The 21,450-nt window shown below is 44.8% G+C and overlaps 1 protein-coding gene across 29 annotated transcripts in view; it reads right to left on the bottom strand.

Moving 5' to 3' along the window:
- Positions 1-21,450, bottom strand: part of APBB2 (amyloid beta precursor protein binding family B member 2) — a 181,440-nt gene that overhangs the window by 10,882 nt on the left and 149,108 nt on the right. Inside the window, exons 1-2 of one of the 29 annotated variants that reach the window (XM_065060766.1) lie at positions 7,625-7,726; positions 7,459-7,518 (exon numbers count right to left, since the gene is read on the bottom strand). The exons of 25 other annotated variants lie outside the window; for them this stretch is intronic. Coding sequence is in view for 1 of the 4 variants with exons in the window: in XM_021286003.2 (XP_021141678.1) it covers positions 15,608-15,786 (179 nt within the window). In the remaining 3 variants the exon portion in view is untranslated. Of the gene's footprint in view, positions 1-7,458; positions 7,519-7,565; positions 7,731-15,346; positions 15,519-15,607; positions 15,950-21,450 lie in introns of those variants that run through there. 3 more of the 29 variants (XM_021286003.2, XM_021286004.2, XM_065060765.1) reach the window with 3 other exon arrangements.

Below are 21,450 nucleotides of genomic sequence, written 5' to 3' on the forward strand. Positions count from 1 at the left end.
CTCAACTGCAAGGATTTCCAGCCCTAAGGGAACCTGTAAGATAATACTAAATACGTTTATTCAGCACATCATCTCCCAGTGGAGGTAGAACTCAAGGGGCTGCAGAGATAAAAACAAGCCTACGATTAAAACCGTTAAATTGAAGACTGAGTTCTGTCAGGATCAAAGATTTTGGTCGTAAAGGAACACAACTCATAATTATGCCCTGTAAGTGGGAAACACCTTGGATGAGAGTATTTTCAACAGCATTTTAAAGGCAGAGGGGTGGACTGGGGCCAGCCTGCTGAGTCTCATTTCTCTTACAAACATAAGTTTACTTTTCTGACCAAAGGACACTAATGTTGAGAGCAATGCTTGACATCTAACGAGCTCACACGCTTTTCAGTAAGAACGTTCCTCTGTTCCTGGAAGGCTAACAACTGCCAAATGAACAAGCCACCATGCAGAGCCCGGCTCAGTAACCTCTCTGCATGGAAGATGTGTGGTGAGGGCAGCGAGGAGCCTGATGTGTGTTACGGATGTGCTATCTGCAGTGGGATGCTCCAGGTGACAAGGGGGCTCAACGGCCACAGCAGTGTCTGCAACCCTGCTGTCCCTGCAAGAGGAAGATGACAACAGTCCTGATGAGACAGACCTACTCTGTATTTGTGAAAGGGCACATACCACCCAAAATTATGTTGTTTTTCATCAAAATGCAATGTGTTGATTTTCTGATGGAGCTGGTAGTCACCCCACATATAAGCTACCTAACAAAAAAGCAAGGCTTTTTTTTCTTCTCCTATGGTTTGGACTGGAAGGGACCTTTAAAGATCTAGTCCAACCCTCCTGTAATGAACAGGTACATCTTCAACTGGATCAGGTTGCTGAGAGCCCCACCCAGCCTGGCCTTGAATGTCCCCAGCGATGCGGCATCTACCACCGCTCTGGGCAACCTGGGCCAGTGTTTCACCACCATCATCGTAAAAAACGTCTTCCTTGGATCTAATCTGAATCTCTGTTCTCATCCTTCTGTCAGTCCCCTTTAAGTATTGAAAGGATGCAATAAGGTCTCCCTAGAGCCTCCTCTTCTCCAGGCTGAACCAACCCCAACTCTCTCAGCCTGTCTTCATAGGAGATGTGTTCCATCCCTCCGGTCATGCTTGTGGCCTCCTCAGGACTTGCTTCAACAGGTCCATGTCCTTATGTTGGGGGCCCCAGAGCCGAGTACAGTACTCCTGGTGAGAAACATCTCCCTCAATGTACTGGTCATGCTTCTTTTGGTGTAGCCCAGGACATGGCTGGCCTTCTGGGCTGCAAACACACATTGCTGGCTCATGTCCAGCTTTTCATCCACCAGCTGGTATTCATACTGGGGGTTCTTCTTGAAGAAATGTTGATGTCTCTACTGTTTGTAGCAAGTCTCCAGCACTTGGCCTGGAAAACCCCTGAGGCTGTGAGAAATGTCTCGTCTTTGTCCCGTGAAATTCCACTTGTGTTGAGTCACCTTGAGGAAGTGCCAGAAACGCCACTTCCCACCCGCGGGGGTGTTGGTGGGTGCTGGGTCGGTCGCCTCAGCTCAGCAAAGGCTGCCCCAGTGCTGCAGTGGTGCACAAAACGCTTCCATCAGGCCTCTCCAGTGCTTGGTCCTGCGGCTTCTATAAATATATCTGTACACATTCATAAACAAGGCTGTACAGACAATTACAGGAGAAAATGAGACACCAGCTAGTACATCAGTTTCAACTACTGAGAGCTAATAAAACCTTCATGGTGGTGTTTCAGACACACACCAGTGTTTCAATTTAAGTACCCAAACAGCTTGCATGAAGTAAATCACCTAATTACATGCGTGGATTGTGAATCCGCATAAACGTTTAGATAAACAGGGCCTGCATGTGTAAATCTGCTGAGACAGAGGAGGAAAGCCCAGTTCCTCAAAATCTGTGGTCCTGCACCACCACCAGCACATCTGTTTTCAAATCATCAAGCGAAGTTAGCAGATGAACCGTCCTTCTTCCTTCTGCCAGTGTGCAAACAACACAACTGATTTCGTTAATTCACGAAGTCACCTGGATGCCACGCTCACAGGAGTGGTCCCACACGGCAGCCCCGCAGCCAGGACCTGGAGGTGGCGGTAAGGGCTGGTGACAGTCAGCTGCTCCAGTGCCAGCGGGAGCCCTGCAGCCTCGCTGCAGGCATTTCTAGGTGCTGGGAAAACAAAACCGAGCTGTGCACTCCCTCTCGCAGAAGAAAGGTATGGCTTTGGGGATTCCAGAGTATCTGCTCCCTGCAGCATCAATAACAAACACAGGAACACAAGGCGACAACTTCTTGTTTGTCCAAAGACTTGAACACCAAATGGGCGCCAAGACTGCTCTCTAATTCTTTTGCTTCAGATCCCGTCTGAGTCACTTCATCTGCAAACCTTCATTGGACTGCAGCTCACTCGAATCCGATTAACATTTAAGTGAGATGTATTTGTAACCAGCCCCCTTAATAATGAAGAAGTGCCAAGTAATGCGTTTGCAATAGAAATTTATGGAAAAGGGTAAAAGCTTCCCCTTACCACCCTCCTGTCTTGACAGCCTTGCTGGGAAAACAAGGGGAAAAAAGGCTGGACACAGAACCAGCACAGGGTGAAGAGATCACGCCTCATCCAGCTGAAGTCTTCTCTTTCTGGATAGGGTGTGTGCGCACATGAAATTTATGGGATTTGAACCACACCTCCTGGTAAAATCCCCTTCTATACCAGTGGGGGAAAGCAGCAAGGTGGTTAGTAGCAGAATAATGTATTTTGTTGCAGAAAAAAGCTGTGTATTCTTAAAACTTGACAATACGAGTGTACCACTTCTGTTGATACAGGATTATAAAGATGGGGTACTGCATAGTAGACTTTTTTTTTTGTTACATCATTTGCACATGTACTACATGATCCACTTGTATCTTTCTGGTTATAGGAACTGGACATAAATCAGTACTCTGGACAAAAAAAAAGCTAGAAAATCAGAAAAATAGGTAGGAAAATTATTTTGCTTCACAAGTGGTCTGAACAGTTAAAAATTCAGTAGACATTTATTAATTTTGTAAGACTACAGACCTACAGAGAGAGAGAATTGCAAAGACAATGTGAGGTGCTAAGTAGAAAGGAACTTAATTTTTATTTGCTCTTTTACCTTCTTTAATTGGCAAATGTCTACAGTAATTGACTAAACCTGAGATAGCCATACCTATTTAACACCTGGCTAAACATCACTTAGCCACTCAACCCCAGATGAATACTATCACATTAAATACAATTTATGCTAATGCTGTCCTGTTTGAGTAGCAGCCCTAGCCATTTGGCACTATTAGGCAAACATCCTAGGAGACATCCCAATTAAGTACACCCTGAAAAAGCAGCACATCTATTACCTTCTCACTATAAATTTACTTCTTCAAAGGAGTGCAGAATTGCATTATTCCACCCCTCTCCCGCCTTTATTTTTTTTGGTTAAAAAAACCCAACACCCTAGCCTTGAAGTCTGAAATAAAAAATTTCACTCTTATCAATCAAAATTATATTGCTGCTATTTAAAACAACTACGTTAAAATGATACACATACAGGAAAATTTAAATTGCTTTACAGATTTATGTATTACAAATTGTAACAAGAATCCTTGAACCAGAAAATTATATCCCCTGGGCTTGGCTTAGAATTGATCGAAATTCATCCAGAGCAGCCTAGAGAAGCGGGGTGTTGATTTCCACAGGCTGGTGCGCCTGTGCAGAGCCCCGGGACTGCGGGGTCACGGAGCACAGAGCGGGGCTGCGGGGAAACCATCTCCTGGGGCTGTAACCTGCAGGCTTCGCTTTGCTTTCCTGCCAACGGCTGAGCAGCGATTTGTGAACATAGGAAGAGAAAAGGGAGGAGTGGGCACCGCTGTGACAGAGCGGGGTCAGAAGGCACCTGGCAGGCAGCTGCCGCTCACCAGCGAGACATGAAGGTCCGTGGGAGAAGAGTAAATGAGCAGAGAAGGAGAAGAGCAGGGCGAGTGAGAGGAGACGCAAGAAGAAAGGCAGATAAATATAATGCCAACAAGATCATGCCCTGGTGGGGTTTCTCCGTGACACACAAATATTCTAGTATCACAGATGGCAGAGAAGATGAGGTACAAGAAATTCTGCAGCAATTTGTATGATAAAAATTACAGATCTTCTGGATTTACATTTAAAATCTTTTAACAAGACCACGCTTTCACATAAGAGGAAGGGGCCTGATTTAGAGCTGAAATGAAGTCTGGGACTCTGTTCAGTTCACTGGTCTTTTTATTAGGCTCATGTCAAAGAGCTTGTGAAGTTAAGGAGAAAAACCCAAAGACAAGAAACCAAAACTAGATGAAACAAACAGGATTCACAGAAGCTGCAAAATTTGTTTGCAGAAGATTTACTGAGGACCCTTCAACTTCCATTTCCCCTACCAGATACCAGACAGACACTGAATGAAACCACTGTTTTCCCTTCCACACCCTCCAAAGGAAACCCACAGCCCCTTCTCCAGGTGACCATACCAAACACTTCAGAGTCACATCATGCAGGAGGAGGAAGAAAAATGCCTACTCCCACAAGCCTTCTTCCCATTTCCCCCAGGTAGTCACAGTCCATTTAACTACATGTACTCCTCTCCCCTTGGTGATAAGACTTGCAAGAGATGTGGGAGACAATGAATTTTACTTACATTTCTAACAGTTGCTGGCAATCCTAAAAATATATGAAAGCCTTGCAATTTTTCTTCACTCCAAGTGCTCCATGCACCCCCAGAGCTCCTGCACCTGTTTGGTGCTCCCTGCTCCAACCCAGACTGGCAGACCTGGTCATTACCCTGGTCATTAATTTTTGATCTGGGTAGTTAAGACGTTCTCCCAAGCGGAGACTTTTGGGAAACTTTTCTTATTTCAGTTCTCACGCAACTTGAAATTTGGTTTCCTTGCAGCAAAGCATCAGTTCTGCATTTATTAAATTCTCCTCGAATGGTCTGGCATTGACACAGCGTAGCTTGTTTTTCTAATTCATGCATAAAGTTTGTAGGGCAAATGATCCCCTGCTGAAAGGCTGTTTGTTTCATTCCTTGATAACGTCACTTGCTAACTCTCAAGGAGGAGCTATGGCTACTTTGCGCAATACTCTGAGGCTTTCATCTGGCAGCCCTAAAACACACAGCCTTCTGGTTTTTCTTTGATGTCTTACCATTGCCCCAGTTTCGCGTGCTTCCAAAGTTTCTTAAAACCCTCACAGAGCTGATACGTTCGATACCCAGCTCAGCCCCTCCGAGCCCAGTGCTGCCAAGCCTGAAAGCATTTGCACGACTTTCACTCCGATTTCCTTCCTGCAGACTGATCCTCATGAAGCCGCAGAAGCCGTTCCCCAGACACGCCTCCCATGTCTCTATACTGCCCACCACCTCCTCCTGCTGGCAAGGGGACAGGACTCCTGTTGGTCTTGCCACTGCTGCCTTGCTGGCCAGAAAGGTGGCTCTGACCAGTGGCAGAACCAGAGGGAATGGCAGGAAGATGTGCCAGGGGAGGTTTAGGTTGGACATTAGGAAAAGGTTCTTTTCCCAGAGGGTGCTGGAGCACTGAACAGGCTCCCCAGGGAGGTGTCACAGCCCCAGGCATCACAGCGTCCAAGAAGATACCGGACAATGCCCTCAGACACATGGTGTGAATTTTGTGTCCTATGCAGGGACAGGACTCAATTATCCTCCTGGGTCCCCTCCACTCAGGACATTCTATGAGTCTATGACCATATGGCTGAAGTACTATTGTCAGGGCAAGGAAGACAGTCTGTCACCTGTGCCGTGGTCACCACCAACACTCTGAAGACTCTGTGCTCCTGTAGCAGCGGCAGCACAAGGGGGGCCCAGCTACGAGTACACGCCATCCAGCTGGAGCCTGGGGTCAGACGGGGCTTGCTGCTGCTCACCAGCTGCTGGACAGACACCGCAAGTGGAAAAGTCAAGCAGCAGCCTACAGCTCAGCTTGTTTTATAAATGGACTTAAAGGAAGACACACATTTTTCTTAATTGCTTCACAACATTTATGAAATGTGCTTGGGCATGGGGCTGCCTTCCTAACCTGTGCAGCAGTTCTTAAGGAAGAGGCACACAAGTGAGGCAGGTGTCAAGGCCGTTGTAGTTGCTGCTTCTCCTTTGTGGTAGTTTAACTCCTGAGGATGGCCAGTCTGGCATTTTTGATGAAAGCTGAAATTCCTTTAAGTAAATTGAATGTGTTATTATGCCTGGGAACATCTGAACAGCCTCATTGCAGCAGATACCGTAAATCTGATTTTGATAAATTAGTATTTAGATATTTTTGACAGTGCTTCTAACTTCCAGATCTAATTGGAAGACGTGGGCCTTTGTTTATAAAGAATATTTTATGATTTAATAAAGACATACATCAAGTTGAGATGCTCAAAGCACTACCACAGATTTAACTGAAGATGACAGCAGACTACACTAGGACAGTTACTCTCTCCAGTGTGATTTGTTTTATAAGGAATGCTTACTAGTTGTCCTTTGTTCTTTATTATTCAGACAGAGAACACAGCGATCGGGCACAGACACTACCCATGAATCTGCTTGCAGCACACTTTGGACAGTGCTCGTCTGGGAGGATCATCACTTCCCACATGCATGAAATCTACATTAGATTGCAAAGCCACACTCAGGAAAGTTCAAACATTTCCCTAGGCCAACGCCGCTTAAGGAATTGATTAAAAACCAGTCAAGCCTGGAAACCATTCTCATTATATTCCACAAAGCAAACACGAGGAACGGTCCACATCTCCAAACCACATTCCTTACGCCCAGTCCCAGTATCAAGTCCTTGCAATTTGGAAGCGCAAACAAACCCCAGATCTCATCCGAGGGATACAATTCTATCAGTAAGAGCCTTTGGAGGGGCTGCAGGCCTTGTGCTGCAAAGCACCTGACTACAATGCCTTACTGTCTGCGCGCCCATGAGACGGGAAGCATTGCGGAGAATCGCAAATGATCCCTTTGTACAGTGAAACAAATCAAACATACTGGGCACAACTTTTCTTCGAACCTGAAAGACAAGCAACCAGTCCAGCTGGACCCGAAACAAATACCAAAAATAAGAAATGAACATTGTTTCCAAGTCATGCTAAATTTAGCTCTTGAATTCCCTGCTCTAAGCACTGTGGGGTTGTTCGTTTGTTTTTGAAATAAAAAGTGGGATTTTAATACCACTGTCCCGCATTTCAGATGACAGAAAATGACATGTAAATTTTGAACTCAAAACACCAGAAGCAAACACCAAATCACTACATCTCACGATTTTAAACTGCTCTAGTGCTCAAGGGTTTGGGACCTGGAAAAAAAAAACAAAACAAAACAACAAACCAACAGGCAATTATCAACTTGACAAATACTGTTAAAGCAAGGTGAAAAGGTGACAGGGAGATATAGATTTACTCACCGAAGTTTAGCTTCTGTTCACTGATAAAAGAAAACTGATGCAAGCATTATTTGGTGCATGCTGGAAGGATAAACACAGAGAATAATGGAAAAACAAAAATCATTTACCTCTCTCTGAATCCAGGGAAGCATGGAAAAAGAGAAAGAGCAAGTTAGCAAGCACTCACGTAGACAGAGCTCCAGCACATGATGAGACAGGGTAGCCGAAAGAAGTGCTGTACATTTAGCATTCACTGTTTGTTTGTAGCACAGCGTGTCTAAGCACACTGCCACTGTTTCCTTTTGATACTTATTTTGCTTGAATCCTGTTGCTCTCAAGTTTGTATTTTTGGAAACATGTGATGAAGCCAACAGGCATCAGCTGAATTTAGAGAGGCAGCGCAGACATGTCAACACTGGGAGGTAATAAAGCTTAAAATACCACACACAAGTCCGGGAAGTAGTATGCAGAAAGCATAAACAGACATACAAAGCACATGAACCTTCCTTCTTCCAACTATTTTAAGCAGACATTGACAAGACGAACAATAAAAATTATTCAATGAAAACTTTACGTTGTCTAAACTGAAACAGCAGAAAGATTGTCATGAGTTTTTTTTAATGCCTTTTCTAAAAGCTCACACCGCAAGGTCACTCGGGTTCCTCTGAAAGGTGCACCCTGAAGAAGCGACAGCCAGGGCAACAACCTCACAGGAGCACTGAGCTGCAGCTGGGACGTTTAAAATCACCACACACCTTCATCTCTGAAGCACTTCAGCAACCACTAACTCTTGGTACAACTTAACTATCACCCCTTTCCAAAGGCAAAGGTGGGCAGGAGAGGCACAAGCCCTTCTTCCCCCGTCCCGCAGAGCTGCCCCATTGCCTGCCCCAGCCCCCGGAGGGCTTGCTGCAGTCCCTGCAGCTCACTGGAGCTGCCTGCTTTTGGGGTCACAGCAGCTGTGAGAGCTCCGGGACACATGAGAGCTTCTGGAGCTGTCAGATGAAGAAAGCACAGGGTTTCCCATGCCCTTACCACAAAGGGTTAGCTGTGCTGGGGAACACGGTGGGTTGCTGCCCGCTTCTGCCTACAACTCCTTAAAAGCAGGACAACACTTCATGCAATGTATAGTGTCTCTACAGGGATAATATTAATAACTATGCTCTAGGAGAGACCTGCTTAGACCTGCTCTGCTGCCCCTGCCTCCTGCGTGCATCTCACAACTCCCCTCTTAAGAAGGGCTCATCTCCTGTGAGCATCCAAGCAAAGTTCATGCACCGTGCACAAAAATGTGGGACCCTACGTCATCCTAGTTTGTAACTGACTCTGAGAAAAGAGTAGTGGAGTGAAAAAATTATCCTGACTTAGGTAATAAGGGCAGGATTAAAGACAGAGCACACTGAAGGGATGGGATCCAGTTCCCATTGGTCTGTTGCTTATAAATGGCTCACTGAGTAGATCTGGAATAAACACAGACTTTCTAAGCCAAGTTTTAACTAAAGATGCATATGGTTAGCTAATGCATCCATCCAACACAGGGGTGCAAGTCACACATGGATGCCGATGTACATAGCTAGAGGTTTAACTTCTTTTGTACATCAAGATGAAAACTCTCCTGGTGAAACTTGTACCGATTGTCCCCGGTAATCTCCATGTAGCTCCTTGTGAAGAACAATAATTCATGGGAACAGCCCCTCCAGGACATGGCAGAGTCCCCATCATAGGAGTTTTTCAAGATGTGACTGGACAGGGTGCTAGACAATCCCATCTAGGCATCTCTCCCATGAAAGGTGGGATTAGGTGGTTTTATGGCATTCCTTCCAACCTGGGCTGTTCTATGATGCTGTGAAAGCAGCCAAGTTTGAAAGAAGATCCATATTTACAAATGTAATTGGACGTACCCAGAAATTTTACGGTGGAATTGTGAGACTTAGCCTCATCATAAAAAGAAGAGGAAACACAGAACTCTCTGTTCCACTTCCTTCCATGCACTGAACTGGGTAGTTTCCCGTTTTCAATATCCAGTGGTGACCCGTGTTGATCACCCCAGCCAAACCCCCACTCATTCCTTCCCTTCAGCTACATGGACTTTTTGCTGGGCTTTGCAGAATCAGCAAGGATTTCACCATGCCTATTGCTAACGTTTTATAAATTAAGAGGTTAAAATTAGATCTCAGTATTGCAAATACTGGAAGATTTTCAGGCCTAAATGGACCCTGATTATATATTTCAGCCCCCATTTGAAAATCAAAATTGAAAAAGTAGCATTACTTTCACTTTCCTAGAAAATACAGTCAATATTTTAAAGTAGTATAAGAAGAAACATATATATATATATATATACACACATAATTTTCTTAATGCATTAATCACTGGCTTTATATGAAGTGGACAAACAGACATTATCTCTCAGAAAAGCTATATATTGGAAAAATCTTCCAGCAATTTAGACACAATCTACTGGGGGGAGGAAAAAGAAATTTCTTGGATCTAGCATATTCTGAACACAATACAATTAGATACAAAACATGACCTCCTGGTGTAACCTCTTAAGGGGAGATCTGTTAATTCCCCTATCTTTATGCAAGAACAATCACTACTGCAGCTGCCAACACAGACAAAGGAAAAAGCACAGGAGGAAATTCAGGAAGGTGAGAGAAAACTACCAGCAGTTGGGCTGCTGGACTTTCCCGGGCAGCAAGGAAGAAGCAGGGCCCTGGCTGGGGGCTCCCACACTGTGGGATGCATGTGAATCAAGGGGGGCTGCATCCTGCTTCTAACCAGTTAATTACAGCTTTCCAATTAACCCAATAGCTCCCCATGTCATGTAATTTATGAATTAATCTCACACAAAAGACTATTTGCCTGTATTCCCTTCACATTCTGGTAGCTCAAATATGGTTGAATAATTTACCTTCAAGCTTAACATTAATAACTAACTAATCAATCACCCCGAGGCCAAGAAGCAGACATGGAAAATTTCAGTTCAAATGGCAGATTTTGTTGATGTCTCTAAGAGCCAGAAACGCTGCAAGAGCAGCTGTGCAAGTGCTTCAGTATGGTGCTCTACATATCCTTTTCCAAGCTGACTGAGCTAAAAGGGGTCAGGCCAGAGGCTGCCAATAACATGGGAAGATAATACCTAGAAATTGTGTCAGGGCTGCTTATGTGGGATTTGAGATTCATTTCTGAGGGGAAAAGGCCAAGACCTCCAAGGAAAACAGCCCATGACCTTCCAGTCTGCAGGGGTGCGAGAAAGGAGCCCCCCTTCTTCCAAAGCAAGCCCCAAAGGGATGCTGCCTCCCCAGAAAGGGGGTGACTACCTTCTCCTCCACACCACTTCGGCCAAGCCCATTTATCCCAGGTTGTTGTCCAGCTAGCGCCTTTGGAGGCAGCACGTTACGGTACTGCCGAGGGTGCCTGCCTCCCTGATTGCCCCTGTCACCTGCCCTCCTCTCACAGAGGGTCGTACCCGGATTGGGGATGTGGTGGAGGCACAACAGCTGCAGAGAATGGTAGCACTGACAGGGCATCGTCCTGTGGGAGAGCTCTGCACTATATGGGACAGTGCTTGAGTAGAAGACAATTTGTCCTCCTAGCCTTGTGTTTTGTAGATCAGTGTCTGATGCAAGTTGCATCTTGGAGGCTGATTGGTAAAATACAATGTCCACCCCACAAGCTGAAGGATAATGGAGTATTCACTGGGAGGTGAATAATATGAGAGGTGCAGTTGTAACACCACTATCCCCCAAAAAACACCCTCAACACAGCACTCATGAGGTGGCATCTGGATTTCTTCATCCAGGTTTGGGCCCACCAGTACCCCAGAGAGAGGGACAAACTGGCACGAGTCCAGCCAAGGGCCACCATTTGTTCAGTCTGAAGGTGGGCTTGTTTGGCCTGGGGATGAGATAACGGAGGAAGGATCTAATTAGTTTCTACAACTCACTCATGGGAGGGTTTAAAAAATACAGCAAAGCCAAGTTTCTCTGCCAAGAGAGTAAGCCCAGAGAGGTACCCCAAGAGGCCTCACAATGCCCGTTCTTGCAGGTTTTAAAAAATATCAACAAGGAACAGCTCTCAGGTAATCCTGAACCCTGCCCAGCTTTGGGGAGGAGGCCAGTCTAGGTGACTTGCCACGGTCCTTTCCAGGGTCACTTTTTTCCTTGAAGTCTAACAGAATTGCCTCAACCCGCAGGATGGAGACGTGCGGTGCAGATGGACATGGCGATGCTGTGCTTACGCAGATGACCAGCCTACGGGCCTGTCTCAGCAGAGGGAGACTGGCAGGGTTGAAACGATGTGCCCAAGAGTCCTGGCAGCTCAGGTCCCCTGCATGCCCATCCATCCCCGCGACCAAGACAGACATCTTGGGCTCCAAATACTTGACAGTTGCTATTCTTGTGTCTTCTACTTAAACAAGGGCTACTGTAAGATTTTCAATGTGATGGACAACAACCACACCAACAAACCCAAGAGGCTTTGTTGGCATCTTCAACAAGGTATTTAAGGATCAAGGTGATGCTCCCATGCTCAGCTAATATTTCATTTGGGCACCACACTGCACATGAGCCTGGGAGAGTGCTAGGCATCTACGCCCCTGTATCTGGCAGCATTAATTTAAGTCTACAGCCCAACCATTTTTGCGACTGATGCATTCAGCTAACAGGGTGAAGATGCTGACACTTCACAACTCTTCATTCTTGTATAGCTTCCTCTGGAGTTTGGCTGACTGCAGTTTCCCTAGTTGTCTTTTATGAGCAGATCAGAAAAAATAAGGCTGCCATGTCTCACCTACACCTTGGGCAAGTACAGAGCTCTGCCCTCCAACCTCCACGGCCCTTAAACTTCTTCATGCAGGACTACACCCATCGGCAGCCCCCACCGTCTCTCTTCCTAAGAGATAACAACCAGCTGAAATGCCTTTGCTTTCAATTACCGTAGAGCTTTAGCTAAGTAAAACATATTTTACTTGACTAAAAATAATGATGAATGGCACAAGTCTTTTTATTTACAAGTACTTGCCCAAGCGTATCCTCTGAAGCACAGAAGAGGCCCTACTCTGGTTTTCTAATTTGTAATTATGAAGTCTAGTAGCACTTAATGCAGTAAAGTGTTTATGTAAAATGTATTTAAATCTCAACAATATAACATGAACAACCTAAGGAAACAGCCTTCATTTCTGTGCATTTGGAAGTCTCCCTGTTGCTTAGAGAATGATTACGTCCTTCACTTACATATGTCTCACTGAAAGGAAAATAGCTGTGGTTTATATTTTTTTCCTAAGGATTTGGTAGCTTTTAAACTTTTTTTTTAAATACCCCTTAAGCCTTTTGTTTTCCAACAAGTATCAGACTATTCCAGCAGACTAGCCTTGAGTTTCTGGGTCTCTGTCACCACCAGGATGGAGACCGAGTTGAAGTACAACTAACGCATTCTTTAGAAATCCCCTGTTCACTGTGGGCCAGATTGTGCCATCAATTTTTAAGTAATTCTCCACTGGTAGCAAAGAAGATTTCTGCTTAAAAATTGATGGCTTGACCTAGCCTTCTGTTGCTAATCATATATTATGAAGGCTACTACAACCTAGTCAGATTCTGTTTTGAAAATGAAGAGAAAATACAAGGCAGCCTGACACATTATATGAATCCACATTTCGTAAAGAGCACATTGTATTCTTAAGATCAGAGGCTGTGAATCAGTAAGTCCCACTGATAGTTTGGGTGCTGGACATCACACTGGTACCTCACAGGCAAGCTGGTTCCTTGTTATTCCTCAAGTCCTCTGTGTAAATAAGCAAGTTCAGGTCACTCTACCATTTCTTCGGGGTTTCCCTCACCTGCACACACTAAAGGACAGTGACTGAAGACCTGAGATAGGTGGGTGCACTTACAGCTCCCTGAAGCACATGGCCACCCCAGGCACCTCCTCTCCTGATTTAAGCCAGGGGCATCTTTCATGACCCACTGCAGACCACTTCCCTCTCCTTTGGAAATGCTGTTTGGCTTGTTAGGGAAAACACACACGTTTCTGGAAGCATGAAAAGAACTTTGAACAGCAGGCCACCGTTTGCTGAAATCACTAGCCCACCATTTTAGATGATCAATCAGATTTGAGATTTTCTGTTTTATTTTTTTTTTTTAAGAACTATTAAATTCAGCTGAAAAGACATTTCCAGTTTGGAAACTTCTAAAAACATACACACAAGGCTTTCATATAACACCAAAATACAACAAGAAAGAAAAAAAAAACAAAGGATGTTGTTTTCTTTAGCAGGTCCCAAACCAAATTCAGGGACATGCCAGTTATTCTGTAATAGAAGGAAACAGAACGCTTCTTACTGATTTCATACTCCCTGATTTAGAATTGTGACATTTCAGTTTCTGACCTGGATTAACTTCACCCAGAGAATAAGGTTATTTCAGCCTATCTCAAACTACACTGGAGCAAAGTCTGCGCTCTAACACAAATTACAGCTATATAGAGCAGCTGAATCAATACGAGCACTCAAATAACAATTAGATCAGAATTTTGCCCCCAGTCACAGAGTTTTACTTCACGTCACAAAAACATGGGAAACTTCGAATGCCAAACCAGAAAGCTTTGCTCAAGAGGATACCCAACAAACTGTGGCAATTCAAGAAACACCACAGACCTTCAGTACACACCTTAATTATCTGAAATAATAGTTCACACAGTTTGTTTGATCCTCATCTGTATTCACCTGATCAGTGTTTAAAGTATCTTCACAGACAGGGTATCTTCACAGATGTATTTATACACATCCATTGTTGTGGAAGAGAAAACTAACGTGGACTTAAAAAAAAAAATCTACCTGGTATTACACAACAAAATCCCACTATCTTTCTCTCTTTTAACTCCTTATGAAAACAAATAAGCAAATTTTTACTGAGAAATACACCAGGGCTAAATAACATCCTTTTCCACGCTCACAAGTTGTGATAATTACATTAACTGCAAGGCAATAGTTATGAAAACATAATTAAAACCATAGTTTTCAGAGATGAAACACTTCATGTACTTCCTTGATAGAGATCAAGACTCAGCAATGTTTGCTATCCTTTAAGAAAGCAAAAATTAATGCACAGAGCAGAGAGCAATGAGGTTCCATAACATGAGAGACACCTAATTTAAGAGTGAAGCTGCTGAGTTTAAAGAAAAAGATGAATGTGCTTGTCTCTCTTCCCTCCCCTCTGCACCCAGCATAATGAGGATTCAAAGCTATATATCAATTAACAAATCAATGAAATTTCTCCTGCTGCAAATTCTTTATGAATACAGATAGGATTAAGCAAGCACAGAGACCTCAAGGCAATATATTACATTTAAATCACAAAGTTTCCTCTTCTGTCAGAAGAGGCATTAAACATTTCACTTCAACTAAATGATATTTTTACATGCATATAACCCCCATACACACTGCAATACTTCTCTCTTTAAACATGTTTACTTCTTTTGGAGCTCTACAAAGATTTCAATTTGCACAATCTCCATTGTCAATTATGGGCTGAAAGAAGAAGAAAGCCCAGACAGGCTTGCCAGAAGTTAGCTGGCAATTACACATTAATTATACAGGTACTGTAGGTTTAGGGGGAAACACAGGGAGGTTTATTTTCTTCAGTAAATGTGGTTTCTGCTGTTCTTAACTGCAGCATGTTTCTAACCATTTAACACAGCATTACCAGTAAAAACAAATTATGATCGTCGTCTACACAATCAGGCTGGTCAATATGCAGACAGTAACCGCAGCCAGTCTAGGAACATGTAATTCCAAGCTGAACACAGACCCCCAAAGCTATTAATCATCAGGATCCATTAGTTAGCTAACTGCTCAAATGAGCAACATCTGAAGGGATAAAGGAGAGGGAGAACAGCATCGAATACTCACCGCTCAGCACACAGTCCAGCATTTCTGCTACAGTGCTCTCTTGAAGGTTGCTAAGTGTCAGCTCTTGGAGAAAAGAAATCTGACTTGCCTTTGTCACACTAGGAGCAGTAATTCGCCTTGCAGGCATCCACACAGAAGCTTTAGCCTAATGGACCATAGCTTTGAAAATACAGCTCGAGACAAAGGCTACTCCTAACATGAGACTGTTGTCTAGTGGGGGGAGGCTGAGGTTTTTTTCGTGTCACTTTTTAAGTTTCTTACCTTTTTGTTGCAGCAAATAGAAATTTAATGCCAAGCACGTCACACACAAACACCCAACTCAACGCTCTGCCTGGTCCCCATCTCCGTTTGTGTGTATCTGGATGCAAAGTACACTTGATGCAGCCCTGTACTTGTACTTCACCGACGGGGGCCCAATACCCCCGAGAACAGCAGCTCATTCATTTTGCAGCGAGTTGAAGCACATCATGTCAGCTCCCCCTCTCCTCACGGACTGTGCACGCCTGTGTTCCGCGGCTCCAGCTGTGCGCAGCGGGTGCATCGCCCCGGAAGGCACCGCTCCATCAGGGGTGTGTCTTCTCCTCCCTTCCCATCGCTTTTACCATCCGCACGCTCCCCGTGCTCTGACCCGCAGGAGCGGCCCCTCTCCTCCCCCTTTAACAAATCTTCGTTGCTCCACGTTGTGTTTCTAGCCTGTAAACTTCTAAGATTAATCTGCTGTGACAGAAGCAATCGTTTGGGGAAAGCTGGAGTGTGCAGAGAGTCTTCCCCTCCCAGTTTTCCAAAAACAGTGCAAAGCTTTCACAGTGTGAATCCAAACTGAATGCAACAGAGAAAGGAAGTCTCTTTAAAAGGCAGCAAAGATTTATGGCCAAATCCAAGAATTCAGACAGAAGTACAACTGCATTTACTTGAATGAAATTACACCTGCTTATGCTAGAAGTGAGATTTTATCCTTGAGCTGTAAAAACAAACACCCCAAATAATTTGATTTTCCAGAACTGACACATGCAATAACAGTAAATCTAATTTAGAGGTGTTACTTCCTCTAAAGGTGGCAGTGAAAACAACGTTCCCAGAGCTCCAGTTTTTACTTGGCAAAACTTCCCATCAGACGTGCTCAACCAGCAACAAAGAACCACTTCCCCGGAGAGCCCAGCACTTGGATCCCACCAGGGCTCCAGCAGCACAGCCACAGGCAGCACTGCACAGGGGTGCACACCGGTGCCCGCCTTCAGCCAGAAAACAGGGTGCCTCCCAGCTGCAGTGTGTGCCCCCAGAACCTGGGAGACCAACAGTGCCCAGATGGTGGCTTAGCAGGGTGCCCTGCTGGCTCGCTCCCTACATCATGGCCAGGACGACACTGCCTGGCACTACGGACAGCCCAGGCCCAACTTCATCCCTTGTGGCAACCCCAGCACAGGGACTGCTCTCAGATCGTGACAGGGCTCGAACTCCGTCCCAGGGCGTTCAGCTTTCACAGCCACCGCCAGCACCGCACAGCGTGCCTCCTGGGCACCGGGAGGGATCGGGGAGAGGCAAACTCTGACCGAGGAACAGCCGTGATGGTACAAGGACATGGGTCACCTCCCTGCACGTCACTCTTCTCCATCCAAGGGACTCGCTCCTTCAAACGTGCCAGCAGAGCTATTCATGGGATCACACCCTGCCCTCCTCAAGGAAAACTAGACAACATGGCAAACAAGCACAACCCAGCCTCTGTAAACTGGCTGAGCTCAATGCAAGTGAAAGCAGGCAGGAAACACGACCACACGTATTTTCACCAGCAGACTGGAGAGGGTGAAGAGCAGTCAAGGACAGTTTGCTGGCAGTCTCTTCTTCCAGCCGCACGGATGCATTGGGAGCAGGATGTTTGTTCACAGCATAAATATACCCTGAGAGTCTAGAGAGGTTCCTTCCTTCCGTCCTGCATTTCATCAAAAAGGTTTGGCAGGATCAGTTACACTGAAGAGACAACCTGTGCCATCCTCAATGCTTTCCACTGATTTCCACAAGAGTAACAGGTTGGAATGCAATAAACAAATCTGTTGATACTGCCTGAGAAGAAACAGATCCAAATCCTTTCTTGCATGTGCTGCGTGCCCAGCGCTAACGAGAATTCAAGGCCATATAATAATTTTTGCACTGAAGCAAACAAGTACATTCTTGATAGTCTTGACACAAGTGTGGAACACACTTGTGGGGAAAGGAAGGGGCATTTTATGGACAAGAAAATGACACTTGAAACTGGTTAGATGCTGTAAAATACACATGTGCTACATTTTTAATCCAGGTTTCAATATGCATTCAACATAACTTGCTTAAACTTGCAAATGAAGACAGAATCGATCTGTTAACCATGACAACTACCCTCTCCATCGCTGTTCTCTTTCTCTCTCAGCAAGCAGCGTACAACAGGGTATGGTAGACTTCCAGCTGGCTGGACGACAGCGCTTGTGAGAACAATGTCACACTCCGACTTAAAAGGCTCCTAAGAAGAGAAGCCAAACTTTGCCATTTTAATATGCTGGAGGAGTCTGTGGGAGAGAACTGCTCTTCCCTGAACTTCTCTTCAGCACAAGAAAAGAGATTCATCAGAACTTTGGAAACCTGCAAAAATAAGTAATAACTATGTCCTGTCTTCAAGTTTTTAGATGGCTATCCAGTAAATGAACTGGGACTGAATTCTAATCCTGTGCTGGTTTGGATATTTTGCTATGTGGTACATGTAAAACTTACTGCCTGCGCTCCCTTCAGTAAGGACATGGCAAGATACAAATATGCTGACTCTGTTATTGAGAAATAAGTTGCCTCGGTATCCGTGTTTCAGCTTCCCTTTCCCTTGCTCCATGCTCCTCTAAGCCTGTTGCTTCTAGTTGCTGCTTAAGGGCAACAGATTTACCTCTGTCACCAGCAACAGGAATATTTCCCCGGGCTTGGCCAGCAGGCAGTTTCTGAAAATGCAGCAGTGGTGTGGGCCCAGTGTCTTCCCGTTTGTGCACACACAACTTGCTCAGTAACTACAGCTGTGCCTCGTGTTAATCGTTCTGGCCAACTCAGCTTCCTCAATCCCACCCAAAAATGCAAAATTCAAACATGAATTTAAAATTTTAGATATAGGCTTTGGGTGGTATCTGTTTTCTGATTCCTCTGAGTTTGCTTTGCTCAATATATGTATTCTGAAAATAAAAGGCGAAACTCACACAAAAGGTGTTTTCCATGAACTGTGCTTTAAAGAATGATCATCAATAACTTAAGTTTTGAGACCAGTCGTGGAAGTTGCAGTGCTCGGCATTGGCTGCTGAGTTTGGCTGACTGGCTCTCCCCAGCAACAACTGCTACCATAAACCATGCGAGAGGCCTTCCAGCGGAAACCCTGCACTGAGTCCCATTTTGCAGTGCTAGCTATCACTGCAAGTGGGCAGCCAAATCTCTAGACGGGAGGGATCTCTGTACTGCAGTTTACCTACAGGTTGCGAAAGAGGTGAGCAGGTAACAGGTCAAATTTACACTGACAAAACCATCACAAGCAGCCAGCTCTGGCAAGGTGCAAACTGCCCAGGAGAGCTCTCAGCTCATGAAGACCCAACAAATTCAACTCCTGCACTGCCCAAAGTGCAAGGCGTGTTTTGGGGCATGCCCACTGCATAAATACAACATGTGTTGTTCCAGCCTCTCCCAGCCTCCTGTGCTGCCCTCTCATGGGTCCCCAACTGAGTTATGTGTCCCCAAGCTGCTGTGTTCCTCACTGGAGATAAGGTTCAGCCAGGCTCATAATCAGCAACTGGATATTTAACACCATAAAGAATCTGGGCAGATCTCCACATGCTTGGCAGTGATGATGTGCCCAATTCTCTGGTTAAACTGCCAGGGAACAGCAGGGCATCCAAGTAAATGAAATTAGCTTATACTCTAAACACAGAAGTGGGATCCATGTTCTCCCCAAATTGTTCAAATATTCCTATTTCATGGCCAGAAGCTGTTTACCTCTGAGGAAAATACCAAGTATGCCATCACACACAGTCCTGGTAATTCCAGCAGAGCTGTGGCTGGACTAAAGAAACAAAAATACTATCAGCAGCTGAGATCCTCGTATCCACCCTCAGCATGTGCAACGACTGGATCCAAGGGTTTCACACACAGAAAATTTTAAGGGGAAAAAAAATTATTTATGAGTAAGGAACCTGGATGCAGATTGCAGTTTATTTCAGTTTGAACAAAAGGAAAACTGTATTATAGCAACACATTCATGTTGTGAGGCCAGGAGTGTATTTCTGTGTGTGGAGATGTGGTTAGCCCTAGCAGCTGCCCTCACACTTGTAGACCTGCAGACTTGTAATCCTACACTTGAGATAAACACAGAAGCCGGTTTGCATCCCAGCTCCCCCCCTGCAGCATTCAAAGCTCCACTTCTGCCCTATGGGAAGCGAAACATTTCCCAAGCTTGCCCTGCCTTTTGCTGCTCCATGGCATTCATTCTGTCCTTAAGCAAAACATTTTGACAATGCCAGGAAACAAAAAAATTAGTTCTTTCAGCAAAACTCAGAGCATAACAACAATTTTGTTTACTCTTCAACAACCTAGAAGGTTAGAACTTCCCATCATTGTGATCATCTACTTTGATCACAAGATATCAAGCAGAAAAAGCGGTGCTGAATCTTCTAATTTATCTGAAATTTTGTAGTATTTTCAAGAAGAGAGGGGAGAAGATAAGGGACGAGTGAGAAAACATTTCATAAAGTTTAAATCCTGGGTTCTGACAGGTATATGAGAATCTCCATACACACTACAAAACAAGTTTCCAGCTTCCATGGATGGATGAAGAGAGTCTGAAATACTATCTTAAATCCTAAAGGCTCAAAAGTGACAAGATGAATATACCATTTATCAATGCCTGGGTTGGCAATATCCCAGAAGAGCTTTGTTTGTTTGTTTTAAACTAAGGCCCTTGAAGCCATGTATGTACTTCATAAATGAATAGAGGGCACGAGCATTTGCTCAGTTTGCTTTGTCTAATTCATCTCATTATGTTCCTGATGGTAGCGCAGCAAAAGCAGAGATGAAAAGCAATTTTCCTAATAAAATACACCAGTGTCCCCCACCCCCAGTGAATAAATAAATAAACTGTTCCTTAGTGCACCTATGTCACTGCAGGTGTGGGTACATTTTATCTTTAATGTATATCTGCACTGTTGGAGATACACATGTAAAGTTTATTTAGATTCTTCAGACACCACCAAAAGGAACACGTAGAAAATAAACCTCTTAATCATTGAAGAAAGACTGATGATGCACAACTGCAAAGCAAAAGCAAATCAATAAATCCTTAGCAAGCTGAACTACACCTGTGACCAGTTTGCCAAAACAAGGACTTTTAACTGTCATGAGACTGTCTGCAATTCCAGAGGACAGGCCATAGGGACCCAGGTGGACCCTCCCAGTCTGAGCTACTGAAAAAAATATTCTATAAGCAAGCTACAGTTCCTCTTTCTGCACCTTCTTGATAAATACAGCACTGTCCCAAACACTGCCACATACATCTCCTGTATGAGGAAAGGCTGAGGGAGCTGGGTCTCTTTAGCTTGGAGGAGACTGAGGGGTGATCTCACTAATGTTTATAAATATGTAAAGGGTGAGTGTCATGAGGATGGAGCCAGGCTCTTCTCGGTGACAAACAATGATAGGACAAGGGGCAGTGGGTACAAACCGGAACATAGGAGGTTCTACTTAAATATGAGAAGAAACTTCTTCTCAGTGAGAGTGACAGAGCACTGGAACAGGCTGCCCAGGGAGGTTGTGGAGTCTCCTTCTCTGGAGACATTCAAAACCCACCTGGACATGTTCCTGTGTAACCTCATCTAGGTGTTCCTGCTCCAGCAGGGGGATTGGACTGTATGATCTTTTGAGTTCCCTTCCAATTCTTAGCATTCTGTGATTCTGAGTCAGTAACAGGTATCCCACAACACAGGAAAGCTCATTTCCACAGGTGCTTGTCTGAAGTGGAAAACTTCACTTACTCTAAGATCAGCAGAATCCCAGGTCAGCTACTGAAGGCAGCCACCTTGCCTGACCTCACACACCTCACACTCTTTCACACTCTTCCA

This window comes from Columba livia, chromosome 4, assembly GCF_036013475.1.
Source record: "Columba livia isolate bColLiv1 breed racing homer chromosome 4, bColLiv1.pat.W.v2, whole genome shotgun sequence".
NCBI classification, from domain to species: Eukaryota; Metazoa; Chordata; class Aves; order Columbiformes; family Columbidae; genus Columba; species Columba livia.